Source organism: Biomphalaria glabrata, chromosome 11 (genome assembly GCF_947242115.1).
Source record: "Biomphalaria glabrata chromosome 11, xgBioGlab47.1, whole genome shotgun sequence".
Taxonomy (NCBI): Eukaryota; Metazoa; Mollusca; class Gastropoda; family Planorbidae; genus Biomphalaria; species Biomphalaria glabrata.
Genome location: NC_074721.1, coordinates 18,293,451 through 18,316,215, shown reverse-complemented (window position 1 = coordinate 18,316,215; position 22,765 = coordinate 18,293,451). Strand labels below are relative to the sequence as shown.

General features: G+C 35.9%; 1 protein-coding gene across 1 annotated transcript in view; it reads right to left on the bottom strand.

Annotated features, from left to right (window-relative positions):
• LOC106058966 (uncharacterized) overlaps positions 1-22,765 on the bottom strand; it is a 67,936-nt gene that overhangs the window by 24,707 nt on the left and 20,464 nt on the right. The window contains exons 11-21 of the mRNA XM_056004024.1: positions 22,299-22,436; positions 20,090-20,374; positions 16,191-16,317; positions 12,711-12,913; positions 10,531-10,800; positions 7,878-8,000; positions 6,073-6,215; positions 1,517-1,649; positions 1,204-1,409; positions 504-567; positions 47-214 (exon numbers count right to left, since the gene is read on the bottom strand). Of these exons, the coding sequence (XP_055859999.1) occupies positions 47-214; positions 504-567; positions 1,204-1,409; positions 1,517-1,649; positions 6,073-6,215; positions 7,878-8,000; positions 10,531-10,800; positions 12,711-12,913; positions 16,191-16,317; positions 20,090-20,374; positions 22,299-22,436 (1,860 nt within the window). The remainder of the gene's footprint in view (positions 1-46; positions 215-503; positions 568-1,203; positions 1,410-1,516; positions 1,650-6,072; positions 6,216-7,877; positions 8,001-10,530; positions 10,801-12,710; positions 12,914-16,190; positions 16,318-20,089; positions 20,375-22,298; positions 22,437-22,765) is intronic.

Sequence of the window (22,765 nt, the reverse complement as noted above, 5' to 3'; positions counted from 1 at the left end):
AATGCAACACATAATTTTTAAAAACTTTGATTGAAAATTAACTTACCAGTATTTCCCGGCACACTATCTAGAGCTCTGACTAAAGCTGTGTTTAAATCTTTAATTATGTTTTCAAAATCTCCAGTAGTTCCAATGAAAATTTGTCTTTCAGGTAAGAATGCCCAGTTCATTAAACCATATTGATATAAGAATATGACATAGGCTGTTTCTGCATCTATTGAAAAAGACATATCAGTAAGTTAAAACATACAATGACTTAATTTCATTTGTACAGTTTTTAAGCTGTCTGTAGAAATAGGATTTGTAGAAATAGGATTTCTAGGCACTCTTCCTAGTGTAATATCTTGACATTTTGTCAAGGAGGCCAATACTTATAAATAATTTAGACTAAGAGTAATTTTAATCTAACAATTCCACACCAATAGTAGCCTAACATTTATTCTATAAATGAATATATTTTTGTTTACCACTGTTCTTATGCATGATTTAAAATCTACACTTACCTTCTTGAGATTCTGTTTCATATCCAGTCACATAAACAGCTTGAAAGGTATTTACTTCTGAAGTCTTAGAAAAAGAAATTTGATTAACAAGCAAAGCAAACCAAAAAATAACATAATTGTGCATTATATCTTTAATATATTTACAAGGGCCCTGACTGATTCACTTTTCACCATTCATCACTACTATTCTTCCACTTGAACTGGAAGGAAAAAAAAAATTAACCTATTATTATGCCTAGAATAGCTAAACACTTTTCATGGTAAATTTTCCTGAAAACAATTTTTTTAATTTGCTGTATTGTCACAATACATTTTTAAAAAGCCCACATACTAATGTTTAAAATTTTTAAATTTTTTTTTTTTAACAATAAACATTGAACCTATCAAATATTTTGAGATAGAAATTAGAAACTGATTCACTAATTTTCACACTTAGGGGCATTAAAAAAATGAAATTTAATGCATGCTACTATCTAGCATCCCATTTGGGTTTTGCTTGGTAGAGGAATAGATAGTTTTTGAAGGATTGGGTGTGACATGGGTAAAACATTGCCCCTAAATTATTTTACACAATTTCACTAACCACTGTTTCATGTACTTTTTAAAAATCATCGTAAAAAATAATGTGATCATTTAATTTTATTGTAAGACTAAAGAAAGAGAAAGTCTTAATAAAATTAATACTATAAATTATAAATACCTGGTTAACAATGACATATGGCTGCATTCCTACCCAGGTTACTAGCAGAACTGTACTGACTTTGAAACTTTTGACATTCTTATATTCCTGGATATTTTTTTCAGCTCTGGTGATAATAGACTCCAACATAGATGCTTGAGTTTGAGTTTTACTTTCGATTAAAAATTTGCTTGCACATTTTTCATACAAATGATGGTACACCTGACCTACAACAGATCCATTGATATTTATTTCACATTATCTTTAGACTTTAAGATAAATTTTACAAAGTTTTAATTCCTTTTAAATATCTTAATATTGTTTTAAAAAATACCTTGCAGGGGATTGATGTTTGCCATGAAAGGAGCCACCATATTCAATTTCTTAACATTCATATAGTAAATGTCATAGTGGCTGCCAATGGGTAGAAAGGTTGATCCAAATCCAATTATACCATTAGATAACACCTGTAAATAAAAAAAAACAGATTTTAATAGTGTTATAGATATTTAGTCATTAGCTTTAGACTACAGATTAATCTTAATCTAAATATGAAAGATTAAATTTAGAAACACAAATTTCAATTGTTTTTTTTTTTTACACCTTAATGAGGCATAAGCAAGCAAGATTGATTCCTGAGGTACTTGTCAGGGTAGAAACTTTACCCCAGATGAGTGAAGCAGATGTGAATAAATAAGTTAAGACTGAAGGAAACTAATGTAAAGTACATGGATGCAGAACATCAACTGCTGAATGAAATGCACATATTTCCCTAACAAACAGCATAGGTGTGGGTCTAAAAGAAAGATAAATCCCATCTCCTAAAAAGTGCGACCAACTGGAAATACCAGTAAAAATATGACTAGGGAAATAGAAAGGTTTTAATGTTTAAGATTTAGATCAGTTTCAGAAAGGTCCGGTTGCTAGGGATAATGACTTTAATCTTCTTGGGAATAGTGAGAAAACATTTCCATTTGTCAAACAATATCACAAAGTCAAGTGTGTGTGTTACGTGCGCATCTCAGTGTAAATGTGAAATGGTGCAATTGCGTGTTGAAAGGGGAAGAGAACCAAAATGGAGGAATATGAACAAGAAAGTGTTTTCAGTGTTAATAAAGATTAAAGTATTTATAAACTGTGATTTGTCGTTTTCATGTCTAAAGATTCTCATCCAATATGAAGACGTATAAAGTGGCGCCCAACGTAAAGGTAAAACCCACGTATTCCTCTATACACAGTGGATCTCCTGTCAGCAGACACTAGAGATATTAAACTCTAGATCTAGAGACAGATTCGATATTATTAGTAATAGACTATGGCGGACAAGGCTGAGGTAGCAGCGTTGAAGGAAGAGGGAAGGTTGTTGGAGCTTGAAGGGGCAGAACTAAGAAAATACGTACAAGAAAGGTTAATGGAGAGGGAGAGATTAGCCATAGAAAAAGAGAGATTAGCGATGGACAGAGAAAAAGAAAAGGAGATATTAGCGACGGAAAGAGACAAAGAAAAGGAGAGATTAGATAAGGAGGACAAAAGAGAAAAAGAAAAGGAGAGATTAGCGATGGAAAGAGAAAAAGAAAAGGAGAGATTAGTGTCACAGTCCAGTTTTAGAACCTCTGTGACATGAAGTGACACTCAGTCACCTATTGTAACATTCCGTGCGGGCAAGCACGAGGTTATGTGAATAAGTTAAAGGACTCTGAAATAAGGGTAAAAGTTAGTTAGTGAAGAACTCCAGCAGAGAGTGGATGTACGATTTTCTCTGTCTGTAATATGTACCTTAATGAATTTGATTTAATGTTAACTTGAGAGTTTTCTTCGGACTTATATTTTGAACATTTCATTGATGTGATTACTTATTCCACATGGCATGAACAGCCAGTATTTATTTGGTGTATATTTTGTGACGGCTGAAGTCGCCAGTATTTTCTGTAATTTATCCTATTTATAATAAACTTTACGTCTGCTACCAGCGTGTTCATCAGTAATTCTAAATGTTGTCATTGGAGACTTTAGTATATTAGTAATGTTGCGCACTTGCAAATCTAGTGCGTCTAATAAAGTACATCGCTAAGAGGAGTATTATAACCGTACCAGAAGAGGTACCTACATCACACGGACGTACCCACGCCGCTACGCCTACACGAGAAACCAGGTAGCGACAATTAGATAAGGAGGACAAAAGAGAAAAAGAAAAGGAGAGATTAGCGATGGAAAGAGAAAAAGAAAAGGAGAGATTAGCGATGGAAAGAGACAAAGAAAAGGAGAGATTAGCGATGGAAAGAGAAAAAGAAAAGGAGAGATTAGATAAGGAGGACAAAAGAGAAAAAGAAAAGGAGAGATTAGCGATGGAAAGAGAAAAAGAAAAGGAGAGATTAGCGATGGAAAGAGACAAAGAAAAGGAGAGATTAGCGATGGAAAGAGACAAAGAAAAGGAGAGATTAGATAAGGAGGACAAAAGAGAAAGAGAAAAAGAAAAGGAGAGATTAGATAAGGAGGACAAAAGAGAAAAAGAAAAGGAGAGATTAGCGATGGAAAGAGAAAAAGAAAAGGAGAGATTAGCGATGGAAAGAGAAAAAGAAAAGGAGAGATTAGATAAGGAGGACAAAAGAGAAAGAGAAAAAGAAAAGGGGAGATTAGATAAGGAGGACAAAAGAGAAAGAGAAAAGGATAAGGAGATAGTAGCAATTGAAAGGGAAAAGAAAAATGAATTAGTTGCCATTGAAAGAGAAAGACTAGCGTTTGAAAAAGAGACAGCAAAGAAAAAGTTAAAAACAGACCAAGGAAAAGAGAATGATAAAAGAAAGAGTGACTCTACAGGGAATAAACTGGCAAAATATAAAGGTTTGATATTCAACGAAGACAAAATGGACATAGATATTTTTTTTGAAGAAGTTCGAAATAGAAATGAGAGAACTGGAGTACCCTGAAGACAAATGGACATTCTTATTGTCGAGATCATTTACAGCGGAGGTGCCTTCAAAAATATGTATGAACCAGGGTAGCTATAGCATTGTGAAAGAACAACTACTTCGAACTTTCGGGAAAACAGAAGCTTTCTATCGCCAACAGTTTGTTAATTGTGAGATAGAACCAGAGGATGACCCGCAGACCTTCTTGGACAAAATGAGCAGCCATTTCGATAACTGGATAGAAACCGCTGAGGTAGAAAAAACCTTTGACAGTCTTAAGACATTTTTCATGCTGGACAAAGTGATGTACGAGTGTCAGGAGGAATAAAAAATATTTCTGTTGGAGAGGAAACCGAAATCCATAGAAGACATAGTAAGACTGATAAGGGCTTATAAAGTGGCATATCCCGAGGAATTTATCTAGAGGCGGTGATATAGAAGAAATAGTTGCCTTTAACAGAACATGTGAGACACAGAATAACTCTCACAGAACAAGGGAGACACAAGATAGACATTATAGACTTGGTACATATGAAAGACAATATGATAACCGCAACGAAAGATATCAAAGAAACAGACAGGAAAGAAAGGACTGGAACATTGGAGAACCAAAATGGAGGAATATGAACAAGAAAGTGTTTTCAGTGTTAATAAAGATTAAAGTATTTATAAACTGTGATTTGTCGTTTTCATGTCTAAAAAGTCTCATTCAATATGAAGACGTAACAGTGTGCCTTGGTTCTTTATGGCCTCATTCTGAGAGACATATTTATGCTTGCTGTTTATATTTATTTAAAAGCTTATGTATTTTTCACTTTTCTAGATGTTTCCCATGTTTCGCTGTGTTGAAAAATAAAATTGCTAAACTTTCTTTTATACCAGAACTTAAAATTTTTTTTTATTATTTAATGGAATAAACCCTATTTTTACTTTGCTCCTCAAAATCAACAGTTTGATTGGGACAATTTAGACTCCCCCCCCCCCCCCTCTTTTGCACAAGGGAAGATTAGCCTTGTGTAGAGAATTAGGCAATAAGTATTGAATAAGTATTATGATAACTATCTTTAGTTTTATTGCAGGATATACATATGTCAACAAAAACATTAGTATAGGGCCCCCTCTACACACACTTTCTTGCCTCCACCCTCCTTCCCCCCCAAAAAAAAAGTGTCCAAATGAAATTGATATTAATAATTATGACATTAAGTTAAAGATCCAATACAATATATAGTTCATAATTTTCATAAAAGTTTAACCCTGTAGATATCTCAAAATCATATTAGGTAATGACAAATCATATTTGGAATTATTAAGAGCCCCCATATGATTGACGTGTAGGACGTAATCATCTTCTTTTTTGAAGTATTGTTTGTATTATATAAGATAAGATGTATGGAATAGTTTTGGGCCTTTCAAAAGTCTACATCCGGTTTGGTTGACTTTGTCTCCCTCTATGAACATTCTGAGATCATGTGAAATAAAAACAAAGTTATACTTTACAATTCATACTCTGTACACACATCTTTAACCCATCAGTTGTAACCCTTAAAAAACACAACTTTGATTTACCTCCTAGATAAAGTTATAGTTTGGCCCACAATGATATTTGATATATAAAACATTGTGATAAATAATGTCATTTGTTTTTTTACATTTCCACTTGCCTCCTTCAAAGTCCCTATTTTCACACACACACACATACACACACACACACAGCAACACACTTTTAATCCTATCAGATATACATTAGTCTTCTGTAGAGCAGTATAAATAAAAGCTAAAAACATTTAGGTCTGAAAGTACACAAGAAGTGATTTTATATGACCTAGTCTCTCAGAATATTTCAGTAAAGCTTTTATCCATTGTAATAATCGTAAGTCAAACTTATTACATTACATTTATAACTGTTTACTTATTGCATTATAAGTGAAAGCTACACAAAATGGAGTTATTATAATTAAAGACATAAATACAAACTAACAAATGCTGCTGGTTGAAGTCCACTTCCATAGGGAGCTCCAAATCTAAAGTATAGAGCTTTGCTCACATAGACGTTGTTGTAAGAGGTAAAGTCGTTACTTAGCAAAGAATCAGATGCATTTTGTCCATATGGATAGTAAGGTACTGAAATAATCATTTTTTTGAAACATTTAGTCAAAGAATAGAATGAAAAAAAATGTTGATTTTGGAGTGATTGCTACATTTTATATAGATCTAGATCTATATAGAGTCTATATGATATGATTGGTCGTGCAATTTGCACGCTGGACTTTCGTTTGGATTTATCGATGGTCCCGGGTTCAAACCCTGCCAGCTCCCATCCATCCTCGTCCTGCGGGAGGTTTGGACTAGGAAGTAAACTATCTTCAACTCTGAAACATGTAAAACATTGTACAAACAACCTATGTAAGGCTATGTATTGCCAGTATTGGATGTTTTCAAACTAATCGTTAATTTAAGTAGTCTGCTTTTCGTCTACATTTCATTTTAACGTCCAATAACATTCTTCAAGCAATAAAATACAATAAGAGAGAAAAAAAAAGACAAAACATTGTGAAGAAAAGTGGTGGCAAAAAATGGAACGTAAACGAAAACTAAAACGAAAATAGGAAGAACAAGGTCAGGGAGTTTCGACATAAACAATGTCAAGGTTGGCGTCATAGTGAAAGATCACTGTTGCCAACTGGGGAATAAAACTTACTTTGTATAGCAAGAGCTTAGAAGTTGATTCCAAAGTCTTGAAAAGTGAGTACAAATTATCAATAAATTGTTTGTTAAAATATTTTGCTTGTACTTTCGTATTTTCTACAAGCCATTGAAAGCTCAGCTGGAACACTCCCGGAACCACCGGCAAAAACACTGGCGTACGCGAGACGCCTTCAAGAAAAACGCAACATTCGGACGACACTGCAGTACATAGCCTACCAGGCCACGTAGGCGTAGAAGCCAACACGAAGGCTGACATATTAGCAAAACTCGGCACAAAACTGGATCCTGTGGACGAGCCACAGACGTTTGAGCAGGCTCGGGCGATTGTAGACGAATGGACGAGGGGAAAATGGCATCGGAGTTGGGAAAACGGATCCATAGGCAGGGAGATCTGGCAAAACTTGAAAGGGCCCACTAAATCGGACGAATGTTCAATGGTGGCAGTTGAACAGAGAAGAGCAGGTTACAATCGCTAGGAACAGAACGGGACATTGTCCAATCGGAGCCTATTTTGCTAAGTTCAAACCGAACTTTCGATTCACGCTGTCGACACTGCCAGGAAGACGTAGAAACGGTTAACCACATCCTTTACGAGTGCGCGATACTACACCCCAAAAATGGCCATTTGGGTGCAAAAGAGACTTGTTCGAATGCTGAGTTGGCCCTGTACGGAGGCACGGAAACTCTACGAAGAACTGCTGCTTCCCTTGTCCGTGTTATCAGAGAATATATTTCTCAACACGGTGGCCCAGTGCAATGAGACTCACAGACACTGGCTACACCAAACTCTGGTCAGAAGTCCTCATCTATGCAGAAATAGGGTGAACAAATGAATAAATTTGAAGTCAATTCTTGAAGAAAGATGCATCATTGACAATGTGTGTAATGTTCATCGTAAGAGAAGTCCAAGACATGATTTTTAAACATTTCACTGATAAAAACTGAATTAGAAAATTAAAAATATTACCCTGAAATCAAAATGTCTAAGTAAGAAAATAATTTAAAACCTCAATTTTATTCCTTTTATTTTTAATTTCTGCTATACTTCCAGAAATTATAATTTAAAAAAATACTTACCAACACAAACTGTCTCATTTAAAGTATCCAGAACCAAACCTTCAGGACAAGCACATATCTCAACACCAACACTGGCTATATAACAAGCATGGGAACATTTCTTGTACAGACATTCTTTGCTCTCTAAGACACACAGAAATAAACATTCAGATTATCATCCAAGAAGATGACGTTTAAACGAAAGTTTGAAAAGATAGTGCTAAATAAAAAGGAATGGTAGCGGTGCTAAATAAAATGTATAGTAGCGGTAACTTGTTGCCTTGTTTTATAGTTATCTTCCCAGATTTGTGTTTTGCCCTTTTATTCATTATGAAATTATCTTGGGATACATACGCACACGCACTACTTTTGCTTAGGATTACCAGACTTCTGCAAGCATATTGACAGACAAATAAGTAGGACAAAGTTTTATTAATTTAAAAAAGCAAGACAAAGTTAACTTAATAAAAAAAAACATACTAATGCATTTAATAGACACAGACTGTAATACTTCAATCATAGCTCTCAGACAAAATAACTTTTAATACAAGTTCATTATTTGCGCTACTTGTTAGAATCCAAAACAAAACATTAGATCAACAAGATTTGACTTCTGAGAAAACAGTCTGTCACCAGACGTTCAATTTCTCTCTTACTTTCTACTATGCTTTGATTGTGGTGTGTGTGTGTGTGTGAAAAGAAGTGTGAATGTTGCAAGCTAAGCGGCACTGTCGGAAGCTGTTTTGGGTAGAGCAGACGACTTTAGGAGGCCAGAGTGAAAGGACGTATTTTTATATCGAGTTAGATTTGTTTAAAATATCAGTTTATTTCATTTCATCTCAAGTGTTGACTTTGTCTCTATTGCAATCAAAGTTGTGTTCACAAAGAAGTTAGTCAAGTTATTTCAAGTTGTATCAGATAAATTACAATACGCCTACAGCTGTTGAGCTGTCTACCAGCAGTTTGGTGCTTATAATTAATTAGTGCGACACGAATTTCGAAGATAATTGAGGTTACTAGTAAAAAAAATGAATTGTTTCTCTGCTAGAGTAATGTCTACTGTCATGATTGTGTTTGAACTTTGAAGAGAAAGAAGAAGAAGAGAGAGATGTGTTGTATTTTTTAAAATCAACATTGTACCTCAACTTGTGATAAACTAACTCTAATTACTAATCCAACTCACTCACTCTATTAGCTTCTATCACCTTAATTATTTCCGTCCTCAAAATTTTTTTTGACTCACCCCACACTTTCCAACAACCTTCACCTAGACATTGTGCATATTCTACTCTCCTTACTTGACCTTCACCTTGAACCACAGTTTCTTTTATCAGCGAATAATTATTTTCTAGCAGACTCTAACATTTTTACCGCCTAATTAATTACAGTTAACCTTGCGCTGTCATACACCTGTGTCTGGCCTTGACCTTCTCTTACAGTCCACAAACCAAAGTGTGACATCTACTTTTTACACTGATTCTTGAAAAGATAAGGTTCAAGGTGAGAGTATATAATTTTAAAAAATTAAACGTTTCACTTTCAGAAAACAAAAAGTAGCTATTGCACCAGAACTTTGAAAGATCTAAACTGGACGGACGGACGAATAGACAGACCACGCAAAACTTATTGCGGCTATTTCTCTTTCGGGGCTGCTTATTTTATTTACAGTGCTAAAGATAGAAGCGACACAAGTTTTCATGTTAAAATGGAACACGTACTTTTGTTTCCACTATGGAGACTTCTCTTTCCTCTAAAACATTTCAGATACCTTCACACGCCCATCAGACATTCACAACAACTTAGAATTGTGCTATTTCTTTTAACTTTCGTCTTCCCGAATGTTTGGCTTTAAGAATCAACAACAACAGACAGTTAATATTGAGGCGTTACTTTGTGATTATTTCTAACATCTGTTATTTATACGTTCATCATCATTTGTATTATATACTTTACTGTATACTGCGTCCCTAATTTTGTTTTTGGTCTTACTCTTAATTTTTGTTTTAAATATCGTCTTTCTAGTTTGTATCTTTTATGTTGATATTTTCCTGTACTGCTGTACATCCATTCAGAAATGCATGCATATATTTTTAAATTTAATAACAGCAATGACGAAGTCAATAATTGTTAACGTATCAAATCTAAAGAAAAAAAATAGTTGAACCAGTGATAATTTCAATAATTATTGCGTGAAAAGCTAAAAAAATGTTTCAAATAGATAATTAAGAATCATTTAGAGCTCATGCTGATACTGTGGCACATTTAGATGAAACATTTTGTGGTGATCAATTACTCAAATATTGAAACCTACCAACTACAGGGTCTAAATCATTTGATCTATAATTTTTAGCAATTCTGTATTAAAATAATGTTTCGTAGTACCTCACCTTGAGCTTGTACACAAAAAAAAAAAAAAAAAAAGAACAGATCCAATATTAGCAGCAGATGCAGACTAGAGTAAGAAGCCGAAATTGGTAAGGAGTATTATGACGTCAAATAATCCGAATCCATCCGTTATCAAACCGTATGCATGCGCCAAATAATACGACTTAAAATACAACAATAACTTATCACATAAAATAACAAAGAAATTAACAATAAGTACATTAAAATTCAATAAAAAACATTAAAACTAAACCTTCTTCAAAATACAAAAAATGGTTTTCTTTCTTACCTTCACAGTTAGCAGAGGTAGTATTCAGCTTATAACCCAGATGGCATTCACATCTATAGCTTCCTCTTGTGTTGATACAATCAGAGTTAGTGGGACAGACCTTATTGTTGGTACCTAGACACTCATTGACATCTTGAGAACAATCTCCCAAAGTCCAACCTGGCTTACAGATACACTCTCCATTGACATTGTCACAAAACTCTGTGTTCTCCTTGACACAGCGACACAAGTTGTTACAGGAGTCAGTTCCATAGGTGAAGGTGCGACAAGCTTTAAAATATAATATTTCTATATTATAAATAAAATCAATATAATTATAATCTAAGTTTCATGCTTGCTTTTTTCACTGGAAGAGTATGTAGCATTACCTAAAAAAAATGCTTAAACTAGAGTTTTTAACTTACTAAAATTAGATAATTACCAGCTTTTGTAGATTATTTACGAAATAAACTTATCAAGAAGCACACCATAATTAAAAGTAAAAAAAAAGTAAAGTTCCCCTTTCAGACCTTGTGGACTATAGGGCAGATGATGTAAATGTTTCTGTGGCCTATGGTTAACGAGGGTGTCATGGGACCAGCACAATGACCAACAGCCTTTACTTTTACCTAACTAGTGTCAGGTACCCATTAGAGCTGGGTGGACTCAGAGAGACGCCCAAAGATCGCCAAAATAAAAATTCCAGTCTTCATCAGGATTCGAACCCGAGACCCCCGTCCGGAAGCCAAGCGCTTTACTGCTCATCCACCACGCCATACCATAATGAATGCTTAATGTGTAAAGAAATCTAGATTTTTATATAACTTTTTACTCATAAATGACACGGTACCTTCTCCGTTGCAAGTAGGCTGAATTACATAAGGTAAGGGTAGAAATAGGTTTGTACGTGACTCGACCAGATGTTTCTACAACTAAATAAAATATCGGCTTCGATATTATAAATGATGTTTTTTTTTTTAAATTTATTGTTATGTTTGTAAATAGAAAGGTTTAGAACTTCTTTTTGTTTTCAATCTTGATTTCAGGCAATTAACACCAAAATTAAAACTAAAACATATTTCATATTATTACGGCAGTTTCTCAAATCAGCATAGCTACATCCCATGCTTGTAAGGTATCAACAAAGTATTGTTTTTGTTTTCCATATTTTTAATAGCTAGAAATACATTCTGGCTACGCCCGTTGATTGGTTCCCATGATTTATATTGTTTATTATGGCTTGCACATCCTCTGCATTTCGTATTTAAATTTTCTATAAAAGGGCCACATTTTATCGACCCCTCTATGTGTTACAATTAAATTTCAAGGCCTGTTCTCTTTCCATTTCTTTTGCTCCCTCTCTCTTTCTCTCTCTCTCTGTCCCTCTTGGGAACCTCCATTTGTTGTTGTTTTTTACCTGCTCCTGTAATCCGACATAGACTTTGACGTGTTGTGTTAATAAAGACACAGGCACATTTGGTACGTGAATTCGTGAGTCTTCTCCCCTTGGCCACTCTCCTTCTAGTCCCACATAAAGTCTCCACCATTTCTTCGGCTTCTCAGTTGAATATTTAATATAACCTATGTTGCTTTTCGAACGTAACACACACACACACGCTTGACACTTGTGGAACGTTTTTTTTATTATAAAGAGAATCCTTAACTTTTTTATCATCCCTCGATTGATCGACCCTTCACCACACACTTTTTAGTTTTTAAATATATATATATATATATATATATATATATATATATATATCCCTAAGGTTAGTTTTACCTTTATTTCACTCTTCCTTTAATAAGACAAGCAAAGTACTTATTGGACACCGTATGATAAGTATTATTTTTAAAAAAGTATTTGGAGCACGTCTTAAAGGAAGCAGAAATAACGTAAATAAAAAAAAAAGCTTTTATTGTTTTTTTTTTTTTTTTTTTTTTGTAACCATATGGGAAACAGCAAAAACAAAATTCAAGGCTTTGGTTCATTGCGGAGGTCATGTTGCGAATGTCAAAACCGGTTATTAGTGAGTGCCTAGGAGGTAAAAGAAACCTGTGTACAACGTTCCATGCGAATCCTACGACAGTTGATGAGATCCCTTGGTCAATCAGTCAGTCAGTGGTATTTTGTGTTTAAAATATAGATTATATTTGTGTGTTCTAAAAAACAAAATAATCTATGTTGATTAATTAGCAATACTCACCGTGGGATTTGTAGGTACCATTAAATCCTTGATAATAATTATACACCCAGTTTGACTTGAAGACCAGGTACATTTTGTTTCCTCTAGTCCTGACTACACTTGGCATGCTGTAGCCAGTGTATTGACCTATTAATCTAGTTTTGTTATTCTCGCCGTCATATATTTCTAACTGATCATCCAAATAGGTTTTGAAAGTTGTAAGCCTGTAGAGAAAGTTTACAATACACGTGTAAGCTGATTGATCAAAAGTAATCAACGAAAGATGAGGGATGCATGACTTAAAGTTTCGTTAGATAGACCTACATTATTCTCCTATTTTACATTAAATATCTTGCCGGTAAAAATGTAAGGAAACTGTAATTCTTAATTTGATGGGAAAAAAGTTTTTTTTTTCTTTACTTTTCTATTAAACAAAAGAAAAGTAAACCTAACTATTATAACGGTTGAAAGAAATGAATTTGATATAATGTATATAACTGTAAGCAAGTTTAAGAATGTGTCGATTTTCTAACAGGGCTGTCACATAGCTCAAAAACATACAAAGTAAGTAATACAAAAACTGTATATTCAATGATAGAAAATTATTGTTCATAGACTAAGTCATCATCATCATCATCATTCCTATAAGTTCCTCATGGAACATAGGCCTCGGCAAAAACACACCACTCTCCACGGTCTCTTGGTAGTTTTTTTATGGTTTCCCAGCTCTTCCCGGTCCTCCTGGTTTCCTTTACTATACAGCCTCGCCATGTTCTTTTTGGTCTTCCTCTGCGTCTTGTTCCCTGGGGGTTCAACTCTAGGCCTAGCTCTGTTATTGGTATCTTTTCTAAGGGTGTGACCAATCCATCTCCACTTCCTCTCTAAGATCTGCACCTCTATATTTTTCTGTTCACTCATCTCACACAGTTTGGTGTTTTCTACTTTGTCGTACCAGTGTATTTTTAGGATATTTCTCAGGCATCTGTTGATGAAGTTCTGTACTTTTTTTGTTGTCGCTTCAGTTGTTCTCCGTGTTTCAGAACCATACAGTAGGACAGCCTTGACAGAGTTAAAGATTCTTAGTTTAGTCATGTTTGAGATGTGAGGAGATTTCCAGGTTAGTTTTAGCTGTGTAAATGTCTGACGCGCTAGATTTATACGGCGTTTAATGTCTTCATCTGCTCCACCTGATACACTGATTACACTCCCAATGTATATAAAATTATCTACTTGGTCTATTGTCTGAGAATCCAGTTCTATGTCTCCAATTTGTTTGTTGTTTAGTTTAAGTACTTTTGTTTATTGGTGGTTTATTTTGAGGCCTACTTTTTTTCCTACTTCACCTAAAGCTGTAACCTTTTCTTGCATATCCTGTAGTCTGTGTGATAATAGGGCTATGTCATCAGCGAACTCCAGATCTTCCAGTATTTGTGTGAGAGTCCATTGGATTCCTTTCTCTAAATTCCTCTGACAGCTTGCCACAGTGTGTTACTTGGCAGGTGAAACCATCATAAAGGTTTTTGACTATGGTTATTATTTTATTTGGGATCCCGTAATGTCTCATGCTGTCCAGATAAATTCTCTTTCGATACTATCAAATGCCTTTTCAAAGTCGACTAACGTTGCATAGATTAAGTAATGCAGCATTAATACAGGCTGTCATAAGCAAATGCTAGTTTTGAAATAGATATAGCGTCTTTGTAACAAGTAAAACCTTTAACCCTTTAATAAATAAACAGATGTACAAAAATAAGAAAATGTTAAAAAATACTTTTAAAAAAAAGATTAAGCGTAGCTTTATCAATTAGTTTGGATCAGTCATGTATATAATTTGTAATCGATCTAGACTAAAAATAATAAATTTGTACGTTAAACTATTTGTTTCAATTTTTTTGTTAGCGCAATTTCATGCTTTTAGCCATCTCAGCATGCTATGATCCCATGTCTGGGAAAGGGGTGGGGCGAGAAAGAAGGTGGTATCTGGGTAGATGTTACCGTGATCACTTTTTTAAATCCATAAAAAAGTTATTTAATCTCAAGGGCTGAAGCATCCTCAGCCTCCTCAAGCCAATACACTAATCACTATGCAAAGCGAATCGCTTATGAAAATAGGTTTTATAGTTATCTATTGTTAGCTTCAAAATTTAAAGCAGCAAACTACAAAGTATAAAAGGCCGAGGGAAGGGGCTAATTCAACTTATACCACCACATCAGTCAGTTACAATTTCTTTTCTTTGGTCGAGATACCAAATAAAATAATTAATTACCTATAGCCAGTTATTAATATTGTTACGAATCTCACTATCCAGGCTCTCTGCAAACTGCACCATACACCACCAACTTAAAGAACTTGACACCTCAGGGCTCCAAAGTAACGTAACACTTTAATAGTTGAATAAATAACAGCCAATACTGTACAATTGGCAACACGTACACTGTACAAATATCTCTCCGTTAATAGCCATACCACCGTATCAACTCTTGCACTGGCCTCTCCGTCTCGTTCCGGGCTTGCACTGGGTTCAACAGTTCAGGACTGACTTCACACACTAGGCTCGTTGTGTCGGACTCGATCGCAGACCAAGATCAAGACGCCAGTCGTCTCAACTGTACTTGACAGTACTCCGCACTGAACCGTCGTAATGCTCCGTACAGAACCACACCGCTAAACTGTGCTGTAGTCGACCGGACTGTAGTGAACCGGGCTCTGAACCGTCTTGACTGCGACACCGCCGCTCTTTATATAGGGTCCCTACTGGCCTTCTAGAACCGGACAGAACGCCGCTCGACGTTTCTAGGTGGTCAGATGACTACAACTCTCGTGACGCTACTGAGCTCTGTTCACGACGTCGATCCTTCCCGAACCATCCTGTTGACACACGACTCGGCTGACCGTCGTAACTCGTCACGGTTGACCGCTCGTCTAGCGCTGGCCTGGGGCGATTTGCGTCGTCTGACTACACTCACACCACTACCCCCATCTGTGCCACCACCAGGTTTATAACAATGTTCTTTTGATTCTTGATTTGTAAGGTAAAAGAAATAATCGTGCAAAATTTCAAGCTTTTTCTGAGATTGGGCGTGGGAGAAATAACGTATACAAACATTTTTACCAGACAGCGTGAGTCATTAAAGGCTTTGTCAAATATACTTGAGTAATACGAACCTCTATGTTTATCTTGTTTTAAAGAAATTGTATACGTCTGAGCACACAAATACATACTTCATTTTCTAAAGCCGTTACATTTATTCAGAGCAAAAATAATGCGACTGCCAAATCAGTTTTTCAAGAGTTTTTATGCTTTGAGATAGAAAACAATGATTTTTCCTACATGTATAGATATGTACACACGCCATAGTATGTTGAACATCAAATGAAACGCACCTCCCCCCCCCCCCCAACCTTTCGACAACACCATTTTTAGCACCGATTATAATGTATTATTTTTTTAGTACATTCTCACAAACACATTCAAACATCTATATATAAAACTATTGTACCTCAAGGAAATGACCAAATCTTCTTGCACAGTTATCGACCAGGTGCAAAATGCGTTGTTCATATAACTGTTTGGATATAAAGGACTTGAAATCACTCCCGTGCTAGATGTCAATATATAAGAACAGTCTGAAAGTATACAAAGCTAACAGTAATATATCAGTCAAAGTTGTAACATAAATAATAAAAAAAAACAACACTATATTAGCCGTGCCTCACTACGCTGCAATAGGTGGCAAATTATGTTGTTTTTATTGAGACATTCTTTTATTCTGTCCTTCAAAAGTAGGTCAGGCTTTTTCTTTAGTTGTAGATTTAAACCATACAGCCAGCCTTTATCTAGAGATGCACATTATCTACACTTATATTATTTTACCGTTAGTCATGCCCAATAAGCTTTAAGAAGGAGTGGATTATTAGCTTTGGTGGCTATCCCGCTAGAAGAAGAAAATCTTAACCCTAACTTCTGCAGCCTTGGAATTATACCCATCATAGGGGAGCAAGGTTGTTTTTTTTGGGGATGGGGGCGGGGAGTAAGAGAATTTTTTTCTCCCTCCCCTCCCCCCCCCCGCCTAACGTGTGTGTGTTTGTGTGTGTATGTGTACGTAATTTAGCTTTATCACATTCCGACTCTTTCTTTCAGAAGAAATAGGGTTTTCCTGGAATTAGTGGAAAGACTCTAGACCCATGCCAACCAGGGGGTGTGGGGGAGCGCTGCCGTTCCCACAGCGGGGTCCGGGGCGAAGCCCCTGCGCTAAGCACTATTTCGGTATTTAAAACCAAAATAAATGCATATTCTTAGGATCTACAGAGCATTATCCTGCTATTAAAAAATTTTAGTTCAGAAACCAAAATTGCTATTCACTGCACTTTATTATTAATGGAACCCAGCGACAGGTATACATTTGTAACCCCTCTTGGCTACGCTCATGGAATTTTGTGACTGTAGTTAGCTTTAGATTTTATATCGAAAAAGGAAGTTTTATCGTCAAAACCATCAGTTGAAAGGAGATGAACGGCTCGGTACAATAAAGAGTCTTTTTGCAACCTGCAAATTGTTAAGCTCACATATTTATCCGAAACCCCCGACCCGTTGAATCGAAACTACCGCTTTAAAACGCCATCCCAAAGACACTCACATCTGGCCTGTAAATTCTAGTAACACTTATTTCTCCCACCCCACTTTACGAAAAACAGCCGTTTCTCAAATTCTCGTCACTAAATCTGAGATCAATACAGGCATTCATATTTCCATGAAAGCATTCAATAGTTGTCCACAACAAAATACACCAAAGCGGCACAGCTGAGCTGCTGCCATCAACTAAGTCGAGGATCCATAGTTGCCAGCCCTCAACCAGGTTGGAGGCCCCAGATTTTGTGGACGCCCTTACACTCTTTCGAAAGCTTGAATAAAGATCCACTTATGAATGAAAATACTTATATCTAAAAGCATGCTATATTTTAGAAAAAAGACAAAGTACTTGTAAATTGAATCTCAATTTCCTTTTCTTGTAAAAATATTACAAAAGCATATTTTAGTTTTAAAATGTGTATATTTACTTTAATTTTTGGAGGATAAGGCTCTTGGTAGACGCCCTGCCGTAATTCTGGTGAGTCCGAGCATGCTACAACTCCAAGCGGACACTTTTTAATCACGACATTGTTGCCACCCGACGTAAGATTTAAAAGCGTTAGCGTTAAAAATAAAAATACTTTAAAAGTTTCTGACATGTTGAAACTACGTTATATTTTTCACTTTTGTGAAGACCCCCATATTGTGAATACCCCGAGGCTATAGCCTCTCCTGTCCTTCCTTAAACCCGCCCCTGCCCTCTACATATCTTCACTAAATGACTTCAGAACTAAAATTATTTCCCATACTAGCTGTTCACACCTAGAATATGTCTCAGTTCTGACAGGCTTTTTTTTAAATTTAAGATTCTATAATGGCAAGTTACATGCACCAAAACAAAAGTCTCCCTGTAAATTGTAACTAACATATGTGTGTGTGCATATATGTCACACTTGACAGCACACGATAACAGTTGACCAATGGTACGACAACTGTCCGGTTTGTGTGTGTGTGTGTGTGTTTTGTATAAGAAAAAAAAACTATATTATGTGCTAAAGAGAATTTACTAGATAACCTCGATAAACTAAATGTAAAGTCAAGGTAAAAGCTTAGAGAATGCACTATAGATAACATAAGCAATCAAGAACAGTCTTTATGAGAGACATTATAAGATGCACCGAGCTGGCTAAAGGATTCACGGTTCCAAGTAGAATGTTCTGTGAGCTTATTATTTGATGGATTACATTTGGTCGCCTGTATCTTGACTGTTTTTATTTCACCTATAATATTGTTTCAAATGAACAGTGATAGGTAGAGGTCAACGTATGACCCCGGCGAGATGACACAGCAGCGAGTGTTCTCTGAAATCTACATGTACAAACAAAGACAAGATGTGACGTGTCCACACGTGTTGTTCCAGGGGACGAACAGATCTAAGTAGGGGGACAGTTACTAATGAATAGTGACAGATAGAGGTCACAACTTGTGACCCCGGCAAGATGACACTGCAGCCGATGTTTTCTGGAATCTACATGTATAAACAAAGACAGGATGTGACGTTTCTTCACATGTTATTCCAGAAGATACTAGCCGTGTTTGTGCAACTTTGGACAAGCGATTAGGGACTCTATATAAGCCAGAGAGTTAATGTGAGTGAAAGTCAGTCGTATGGAGTCGTCGGTACTGTTGTCTACTGTGCGAGACAGTAGAAGAGAAATGTGTACGACTCGATGCAAGTTAACTAGGGTAGAGTTAACTGGAGTGGACTACTGTCGTTAAAGTCTATTTAGCGAACTACAGTGGACTTGAGCCGTTACAGTCGATACAGTCGATGTAAGACGTGTGCGGCTCTGATTCGGTAGACTTGAGTACGACTTGGTTCAGCTTTGGGAGACCTGGAGCGACACTGGGAAGTGTGTCGTTGGTCTGTTCTGTGGAATACGGCTCGAGGAAAGTTGAGAAGAGATGAATTGCAACGAAGTGAAGAGATGAATTGCAACGAAGTATAGCTAACTGTAAACTGACAGATATTGTACAGTCTTCTACGCTACATGTTACAGTAACGAATTGTTAGAGTTAATAGTCATTAAAGTTATATGAAACTGAAAGTTTAGTCGTCAAGTTCTTTGCTGTGTTTTTATTTATGTGCCAACTAATACATCTAGCCAGAAGATTCAGAAATACGTAACAATATTGTATTTCAGTCAAGCTATCATTGTACAAGGGAATTATATTTTAATCTTCATTTGTTATTGGATTACTTATTTCATTAAACTAAAGAAAAATATATTCAGCGCTGTTACTTCAATTTATCTAAATAGTGTGTTGGAATATATATTTATTCTATAGGAACCTCCGAATCCGCACAGGCCATATGATTGTGGAGAATATACACTACTCTAAAAAAATGACACATACGATCAAATACTTTCTCTACTCCCACAAACTTTAATACAAAATATAAATAGTTTTTTTAAAAAAGGAGCATTTAATAATCCCTCTCTGTTCTAGACCTAGGCGTTGTGTAGATAGATCAATTCAATTAGTTCTTAAAGCGGGAGGAAGTATACTTTTGAAATTTTAAACATGTTAAATGTAAAATTTATGAAAAATTTTTGGGTCGGAATTGCGAATAAAATTATGTTTGGTAAGCTTAACCGCTGCGGTTTCAATAGTACAATATCCTATTAGTTATATGTACCCGGTAGGTAATATAACATGCTAAATTTGTGTATTTTATCAGACCACCGCAAGCGGAATAATTAGCAATGAGTCATTCAGTCATCTAGCATCAAGAATTCTGTATCAAAGAACAAAAAGACTACGTACTCATAGGAACGCACGATCTGTTAGCTGCCTCTATATAGCCGTCTACCTTGCTACATCGACATCTGTAGCCCATCGCACTACCTGTATCTGTACAATTAGCATACTTTTGACATTGGTCTTTTGAGTATATATCTGTACACACGTCATAATCTGTTGAACAATTCGCTCCTTTCCAAAGAGGCAAACATGTGCAGTTACCAGTTCTTGTATCACACGACAATGTCTGGTTTTGTACACAGTCACAGCTTCTGTAACAATCTGGTCCATATCTGTTGTTTCTGCAGGCTAACAGAGAGAAAAATCACAATATTTTAAAGACAAAAATTAAGTAAAATATTTTTAAAAATATTTGTCTAAAAATAAAAGTTTATATTGCAATTTCACCAATTAGTTTGAATAATATTCAATGCAATGGTATTGCAAGTTCTGAATGTCCTTTAGAAACTTGTGGGGCTACTAGAAATTCTGTAAGAGAACACTCTGCTGATTCTGTCGCTCCCAAGTCGCCAGATCTACGAGGCTGGGGCTAGACTTGACCAGTGTTGAAGAATTCCATTTGGAGTTAGAAATGGAGTGGCTTGTTTCCCGATAACTATAGATAAAATAATCTAAGACGAGCAACTAGAAAATACATTCGCTTCTGTGGACAATGTGACCATCTGTGGACATGATACCGAGTTTCATGATAGAAACCTGCAGAGATTCTTCAAAGTACCTCAGAAGTATGGTATTACCTTCAACAAAGCGAAAAGTGAGATCGGAACACATATTGTCTTACTGCAGGGATACAAAATATCTAAAGGTCAGCTCAAGCCTGACCTAGAAAGATTCATTGAACATACAAGAACAGAAACGAATAAGTGGCCTTCTGGCTTATTATTCGCAATGGAGTTCTAATTTCTCAGACAAAATCAGCTTGTTAACTAGAAATAAACGATTTCCTGTCCCTAAGGAGGTCAAACAAGCATTACAGGACCTAAAGGACGAACTCGAGAAATCCGCTGTTTACACCATAGATTACAATCGCATCTGCTATAGCAGATACACTTGACCAAGATGGCCGGTCTGTGGCCTTCTTTTCTCGGACACTATCGCAAAGCGAAAGGAGACACTCAACGGTGGACAAAGAAGCGTATGCAATAGTAGAATCTTTGAGAAATTGGAAACTCTTATCGGAAGGCCCTTGACCCTTGTCACAGACCAACAATCCGTGTCCTTTATGTATTGTAGACAAAATAAAGGCAAGATCAAGAATGAAAAGATTTAAAGTTGGAGGTTAGAGCTATCCTGTTTTCACTATGACGTCGTTTACAGACCAGGTACACAGAACTCAGCTGCCGACACTTTCAGCAGAAATCGCCACTTATCCGCAATGTCTCGTAGTGACCTAAAGTTTCTCCACAATAATTTGTGTCACCCTGGTGTTACTCGGATTCTACATTTTGTGAGAGCAAAGAATTTAATTTGTTTTTCGATGACATTTGAACGGTGACCAACCAGTGCCAGACATGTGCTGAACTTAAACCACGATTCTTCAGGCAACAAACAGGGCAATTAATCAAAGCCAAACACCAATTCGAAAGAATAAGCATGGACTAAAGGGGCCTCTTTCTTCTAATTCACACAATAAATATATTCTTACCATGATCGACGAATTCTTTAGGTTTCTTTTTGCCTTTGCATGTCCAGATATGCCATCTGCTACTGTTATCAAATGCATTAATGAGTTATTTTCCATATTCGGGCTACCCTCCTATGTACATACCAACAGAGGTACTTCTTTTATATCTGTTAAAGTACAGAATTATCTTAACGAAAGGGGAGTGGATATAAGCAGGAGCACGCCTCATAATCCTATAGGAAATGGTCTAATAGAAAAGCTCAACAGTAGTCTTTGGAAAGCTATACCATTAGCCTTACACTCCCAGGACTTGAGTACGTCTCAGTGGGAACTAGTATTACAAGACGCGTTGCACTCAATTTGGTCACTTCTGTGCACAGCGACGAACAAAACTCCGCACGAGAGACTCTTTGCATTCTATCGCAGACGTAATTCTGGAACATCCCTACCAACGTGGTTAACATTTCCTGGCCCCGTGTTGTTAAAAAGAAATAATAGATCCTCTAAGTATGGCCCATTAATAGAAAAGGTAAGAAATAGTAAGCTGGATGTTTTAAATAAATTAAAACTAGTTAGACAATCTCTTACCAACACATTGATCCCCGTTTAACTCCATGCCAATAGGACAGTAGCATTGTTCATTGTTTTGTCCTTTCTGTAGCAGTTTGACGCAAATATGGGAACATTTTCTTGTGGTGCAGGAACTGACACTGCTGGTAACATTGACTGCATGAAGGATATAATTAGAATTAATACATTTGAAATTAGAATGAATACATTTGAAATTAGAATGAATACATTTGAAATTAGAATGAATACATTTGTAAAACAAAAACAACAATTGTTTCTTATCACCATTAGTAAAGCAAAATTTAAAATATTTTTATTTAAAAGAGATGCATGCATGTAGACTGCAAGATTTCCATTTCATTTGCTTTGCCACCAATCATCTGCTACAAGGGTAGTCAAAGCTACAAATAATAATAATGTACCAATAATCAACATACTCAAGATAATAATAAAATAGTAGTAATAATAATAAAAGTGGTAATAAT